This window comes from Oncorhynchus masou, unplaced genomic scaffold (assembly GCF_036934945.1).
Source record: "Oncorhynchus masou masou isolate Uvic2021 unplaced genomic scaffold, UVic_Omas_1.1 unplaced_scaffold_15___fragment_2___debris, whole genome shotgun sequence".
Taxonomy (NCBI): domain Eukaryota; kingdom Metazoa; phylum Chordata; class Actinopteri; order Salmoniformes; family Salmonidae; genus Oncorhynchus; species Oncorhynchus masou.
In genome coordinates, this window is record NW_027016596.1 from 113,383 (window position 1) to 120,142 (window position 6,760).

At 44.6% G+C, this 6,760-nt stretch overlaps 1 protein-coding gene across 1 annotated transcript; it reads right to left on the bottom strand.

The window, feature by feature from the left end:
• Positions 1–6: 6 nt before the first annotated feature.
• On the bottom strand, positions 7–6,303 carry LOC135538912 (protein FAM171B-like). The gene is made up of 8 exons (XM_064964787.1): positions 5,977–6,303; positions 3,586–3,819; positions 3,306–3,398; positions 2,718–2,876; positions 2,385–2,555; positions 2,109–2,225; positions 1,677–1,800; positions 7–1,336 (listed from the first exon to the last, which is right to left on the bottom strand). The coding sequence occupies exons 1-8, from the start codon at positions 6,182–6,184 to the stop codon at positions 91–93; spliced, it is 2,352 nt and encodes a 783-aa protein (XP_064820859.1). The 5' UTR covers positions 6,185–6,303; the 3' UTR covers positions 7–90.
• Positions 6,304–6,760: the final 457 nt, after the last annotated feature.

Sequence of the window (6,760 nt, forward strand, 5' to 3'; positions counted from 1 at the left end):
TGAATATTTATTGTTCATGTCAGAGGGACATGTTTATTCTACGTTGTAAATGTATATCTGAACATTCCACAACTGAATATAGCCCTGAACTCAGTGTCTCTCTGGGCAAGCACTCGGCCCCTTCCCTCTCTCCTGTGAGACGTTGGTACTAGTTCCGCTAGCACCATGGTTGGTCCCCTGGGGGGCGTCATCATTTGGGGTCTGGCCCCCCATGGCGCCTTTCCCGCTGCACTCCTTGTTCAATTCCTCACCGGAGACGAGAAGGGGGGGCTTAATATGGAGCGTGGCTCTCTTGACAAAGGTGCCACTACGATCCAGCATCATCTGCCTATTCCCAACAGTTGGCTGGTTGTTGGGCTCGCTCATATCCACTCCAGAGTCAAGACTGGTGTCACGGCTGTCCCCTGCCGCCCTGCGTTTTCTCTTGGAGTCCGTGACGGAGGAAGAGTTGCGGCAGATCTCTGCGGCCGGTTTGCCCTCCAGGGATACAAACCATGCCCGCGGGGCGAGAGGAGAGGGCCTGGCCCTGGTGAGCTCTGATGGGGTCTGCTCTGAATTCTGGTCTGCTTCCTGGAGCTCACTGGAAAAGGGACGCCCACCCCCAGGGTGGTGGCCTCCTCTTCCTCTGGCCTCGTTCAGCGTGCTGGGGACTGAGACGGACTCTGGGAGGCTGCTGTAGTAGCGGCTCCAGGACTCTGGCTTGAAGGTGGGGGTGTCCCCGTGAAGCCCTCCCTGTCCCCGTGAAGTCCCCTCCCTGCCGTGCCCCTGGGAGCGCCTCAGAGTGGCCAGAGGGGCCTTGGGTAAAGTCTGTGTGAGGTTGTCCATGCCCACAGTTTGTCCTTGCCCAAGGTCGTACATCCCACCTGTTCGGGGCAGGGTGGCAGACCTGCATCCCGGAGAGGGCTGCTCTGGTGAGCTCCAAAGCCCCGGAGCATGGTGGATAGCCACAGGTTGGTTGTGGAAGTGGAGCAGTCTGTCCTGGAGGAACAAGCTCTCATTGAGAGAGAGAGGTAGATTTATCCCCTCAGAAATGCCCCGTGTCCACAGAATGTCACTGCTGTTGACAAGAAGGGCCTGCTGCAAAGGCCTGGAGGACTCTGGACCAATAAGATCTGTACCCGCAATGTAAATGTTGAAGTCGTCATTGTACTTGGAAGTGGCTGAATCGTCCAATTTGCCATCGCCCCTCCTCGTTAATAATTGGTGGGATACGTCTTCAGAGTGTGTGGAGTCTTGAGAGGACACTTCGCAGAGTTGGTTGTCATGTGTCGTGGTGGTTTGGTCCATCTCCAACGACGCCATTTTGGTGGCGTGGATCCTCTTTGTCTTAGGTTCCCTAGAAGAACATTTGTGGATCGAAACAGAAACCTCTCTTAGGAAATGCAACATGTTTCTAATCAGACCACCATTGAAAGGTGGATCAGCTTCAAATGGTCACTATCACTATGGTATATACAATCAGTTGATATCAGATCATAACATTAGTTGACATCGTTAAAAGATGACTATACTATACTATATTGACACAAGTTCAAATGTGAAACAAAATATCAATTAACTGTTTGATGACACTGGAGATTTGTCTGCCTATTCCCACAGGAGAGAGGGGAGGGGCTCATTAACATCTAAACAATAGCAGATTTGTGAGGTAACAACAAAATGAATCCATCTCTTACCTACGACAACAGAGCATCACTGCTAAAACTCCAACAAGGAGGACAAGAGGTCCTCCTAGCACAGCCACGATCAAGGAGCTATGGTAGGAGATGAAGTCCATAGGGGTGGCATGTCCCATGTAACCTATATTAACATTAGCACATAAGAGTCTGGTTAAAAGTTTGGAGAGCGTTATAAGAGCACAAAAAAATAACTCATATACTGTAGAACAATAGACAATCTGCTTGCTGGAAATGACCACCAGCTATAAATAATGTATAGTTCACTATATCTAGTAATGGTTGAATTGCATTCTGGGCCTAAAATTAATACAATTATGAAGTAATACAATAAACAGAGGTGCGTTTTAAGGTTTGAAGTTTTAAGGAGTTCTGAAGGGTCACAAATATTTTGTTGATTTGGGAAACTGCTACCTATCATACAGTACATACCCTTGATCGAAGGCATGGGTGCTGCTATCCAGTAGCCTAGATGAGGGGCCATGAAGGTCCAAAACAACTTCCCTTCCTCCATCTTCATAATTCCCAGTCCTCTGTTCATCCAGGCACCTGAATAATATTGATGACGTGTTGAAGACATGAATGAACTACTGATCTAGGGTCAGCCTTCCTTCCCCAAATCCTAACCTTAACCATTAGAGGGTAACATGTAAAACTGACCTTAGATCATTGTCTAGGGGAACTTCCCCCAACTACCTCTACACCCACCAGTAGTATGGTCAAAGGACCAGGCTGGCACAGCATGAGAGGCCTGCAGTCCAGAGTTGTCCCCCAAGGGTAGCGTGATCTGTACTGGCCCGGTCACCTGGATCTCTCTGCCATTGGACAAGAGTTGAGCACTGACAGCTGCTATGGGGCTCAACTCAATGCTGCTGTATCCTGAAACAGAAAACACTTACTTTAAGACCTTTAAAATACAAAAGATTGATGAAAAAGGTCTTATCATTACAGTATTGCTAATTTGTAGGCCGTTGTCTCTTGCTCTGTACCTCCCTCCGAATGTGGTTTGGAAAAGCTGCACAAACACACAAACACACATACCTGACTGGTTGATGAGAAGGCCAGCGGTGTAGGCGTAGCAGTCTTTCCCAACGGGAGGCTGAGGCGTTGTTAGGTAAGCTCTGAAAGAGGAGAGGCTTCTTCTGTCTGTCAGGTTCAGGAGACTCTTAGGGAACTGGACCCTGGGCTGCGACAAGGCTTCTACAGATGAAAAGACATATGGTGATTAAGAAGATAAATGACAAAAACAAGGCCATGTTTAGCTCATGTTCAAGAACTAGGACCTATGAATAAGAGTAGCTACCCGTACGTACACTCCTAGAAAAAAGGCTTACAAAAGGGTTCTTCGACTGTCCCCATAGGAGAACCCTTTTTGGTTCCAGGTAGAGCTCTATTGGGTTCCATGTAGAACCCTCTGTAAAAAGAATGGAACTCAAAAGGGTTCTACATGGAACTCAAAACGAGTCTACATGGAACCAAAAGGGTTCTTGAAAGGGTTCTCCTATGTGGACAGACGAAGAACCCTTTTAGGTTCTAGATAGCACCTTTTTTTTAGGAGTGTAAATAAAGCATCATCGAATGGATAATAACAGGAAAGGAAATCTGACAATAAAGACGCAACATACATACCAGATGTTTTGCCAGTTATCAGAACTGAATCGTCAAACCACCAGATGTTGCCTTGGTTTATGGACAACAGGGACATGGTCACAGCTGAAAATACTGCAATAAACCAGAAGGGGAAAGGCATGGTGAAACTTTCCAGAGCCACTTGCTTGATTTGATCCCCACACTGTCACTACGTAGTTGTTACATTGAGAAACTAGATGGCGATCTCACATTAGAATTCAACAGCTACTGCAATGACAAGCCGCCATGACGAGTACACACATACACCACACACACTTACTTGGTATCCTGGTAGTTTTCCAGGGCAGCACGGTGAGCAGGTAACTGTCCATTCTAGCCACGATGGTGAGGGGTAACCCCAGTTGGTAGGGCACATAAAGAAAAACTCCACCATCCTCAGTGGTGAGAGCAGAGTTGGTCCTGGTGTAGTTCACATACACCTCCACTGTGGCTAGGCTCAGGACGTGGCGGGTTGACATGTCATTGACCTGGACCTTCAGAGGGAATTTAGAGCCTGGAGAAAGGAAAGGATCAATTCAGTTCAATGATCAAATGTTTTTCCTTTTTACAATTCGATACTGTAATGTAGACAACACTGATTGGCAATATTTTTTAATCAATGATATAGTCCTGATTAAAGCAAAATAGGCCTTAATAAGAACACTATAAGCAAAAACATTTGAGGATTCCCCTGTGGATGTCTTTTCAATTGTCCCACGGGACCTATGTGATGCAGAAACTCAATTTGGCCGATTATTGAGAATATATAAAGACGTTTGAAAGATAACATTGTGCTACATCAGCAAACAGGCTAATAAAGATATTGTCTGGCTACCAAATCCTTTCTTTGGGCTGATTCTATAGAGGTGGACAGGTGACAATTCATCTCTGGTAAGGCTTATATTACATCCCTTTCAACAGTCCTACAGTTTTCAGATTGGTGGAGATGAAGGAGAGATGTGAAGGGGATGAAGCCTGCCCTACAGCCACTTCACACTCATGTTCAACCAAGCAGTCTTAGTGGACCAACAGGACAGAAGGGCCTGTTTAATCTGCAGTGGAGGTGAATAATACCAGATTACTATAATCTACTTGTTTGGAGAATTGGGGCCCACTTCTGAGAGATTTGCGGTTTGGACAGAATGGGGGTTTACGGCCTATGAGGTCATAATTCCAATAGAGATGGCTAGATATGTGATTTCACCTGCTATTAACTCAAATTAGATGGAGATTGAGAAGCCAGCTATAGTTTGTAATGCCAATCATATGACATGATATGTGGAATATCTTTTGAGACTTGGAAACAGAACATCAAATGGTTTCAGTGGGAATTAGGCTACATCATGCAGGAAAGTGTGTGTGTTTGTTTGTGTGTGTGTGTGTGTGTGTGTGTGTTCACCAATAGGAGGAGCAGATGGGCCTGTGGATACTGATCCTCTATGGCTCCGGTTCAGACACTGCTGTGTTGGGATTAAGCCATTCCCTCTACAATTGCACAACATCACCGGGACAATCCAAGTCAAATTGCTGTCCTATAGACACCATACTGAAATGTATAGGAAAGTGGAATGGTGCTGAGATTTAGGTAATTTCGGTGCTTACAGTTAGCCTTGTCCCAGATCCGTTTGTGCCATTTTACCAGCCCCTATGGTCATTGGCAAGGCGATAGCAAACAGATCTGGGACCAGGCTAGTTTATGGTAAGACCTTGTAGGGGGTGTCATGTTGTCCAGCAGAGAGGACAATAAAACAGTGCGACCCTGTTAGGAGACACACCAGGAGGAATTCAACAAATAATTCAAATGATCCAAGTCCTTGTCTTAGCCTCTTCAATATGGGACAAAATATCAAATTCCTGATCCCATTAGTCTGGTCCTAGACCTCTTTGTGCTGTCAGACAGCACATAGAGATCTGGGACAAGGCTACTGAACATCTGGTACATGAGAAAAGGTACCTTTTGTTCTTTTCTTGTGAATAAATGTTCCTTATTGGACGCAATGAGCGAGAAGTGCATGTGAATAAGCATTATGCTAATGAACTCCTACACAATGAATAAATCATAAAGACTCTGAACAGAAATATGAATGCAAGCCTGTCATTCATTCGGCATTGTAAAGTAGGCAGCCTGCTGTTTAGATGCTTTGAGGACCTTGGATTATGCTGTAATGGTGGTCCAGACTCCAAACCAATATCATGACTAGCAAAATGAAAATGAACACATTTGGCTTTGGAAATGAGCTGTTCGTTCTAGTTCATTCACTCTGAATGACATGATCTGCTAAATATTCTTCTCTCCTTGCTGACTAACAAACAGCAGATGGATAGAGATGCATTGCACAGCATGTCTTACATGGTGGTATATTTGGCTTACAAATGGGGATTCTACCGCCATTTAAACTGACTCTCTCAATCAAAGGTTCTCTGGAGGGAAAATGAAAAATATAACCAACCTGTGCTGCCTCACCTGTAGGCCTACCATGCAAGTATGGCATACTATGCACATGTAATATATCTAAAGATGTAAAAAATGATCATGAAATTTACGAGATTAAAATGTTTGTTGGCTGTCTATGCACTTTACACAATATTATTTTAACACCACACACTTTGAAGATCTTTATTCATAACCAGAAGCCACATTCCATCTATTAACTGATTGGCGAACACATACCTGACGAGTAGACAGATGCTGTCTGGTCCTGATGCTGAATTTGTTGAACCGCTTGATGTTCTGCTGCGCCCTTAACAATAAAGTCTACAATATCGCCGTCATCGCGCTGTGCCATCTGGCCCGCGGCAGACAAACTGCTTGCCGTCAATCTCATCCGGTCCCTGTAGAATAGCGCTAATAACAACAGGTAAACTCCTAATACTGACATGACTACTTGCAGTTACAAAGCGAGACATAACGGTAAACATTAGGCATGAGTCCCACATTGTCCTCCGCATGGTAGGCCATTGTAGTTCTCTAAGCGATACAATTAGTTCAACATGAACATCCTCGTTCAGAATGTACTGTCACTACCAGTACCAGCATGCAAGACAGGTCTGTAGTCTTTGACAAACTCCACCCCTTTTTGTCCTATTAAATGTAGCCTAATGCTTTTCGTTTTTTGAATGTCTGTTTTTTGAATATCTGTGTATAGGCCTAAATATATACACAATTGTATGTAGGCCTACTTTACCGGAACAGATCATAAATAGCTCAGTACCAGTTAATTAGTAAACAAGTACATTAACTGCCAATATGAGTTGTCCTCTCTACATCGGTTTTGTAAAAATGTGATGAAACAACAAACAAAATGAACAAACACCATGTGTAATGATGGTAATGATGGTAACAGTCTATGGCTAGGCAGGAAACACATTGTGTAGGCTTTCACTTTTATTGAAGAAGGAAGATATGAACCGGTAGCCTTGTTTGTAAGGCGCCTAAGAAAATGTACAACAAAGTT

Bases quoted from the DNA above. Each gene is read 5' to 3' on its own strand.
- LOC135538912 (XM_064964787.1), bottom strand. From the start codon at position 6,184: ATGTCAGTATTAGGAGTTTACCTGTTGTTATTAGCGCTATTCTACAGG. The intron at 3,820-5,976 runs GTATGTGTTCGC...TCCTTTCTCCAG, and splicing joins AGCATCTGTCTACTCGTCAG to GCTCTAAATTCCCTCTGAAG. The intron at 2,877-3,305 runs GTATGTATGTTG...TTTCATCTGTAG, and splicing joins GATAACTGGCAAAACATCTG to AAGCCTTGTCGCAGCCCAGG.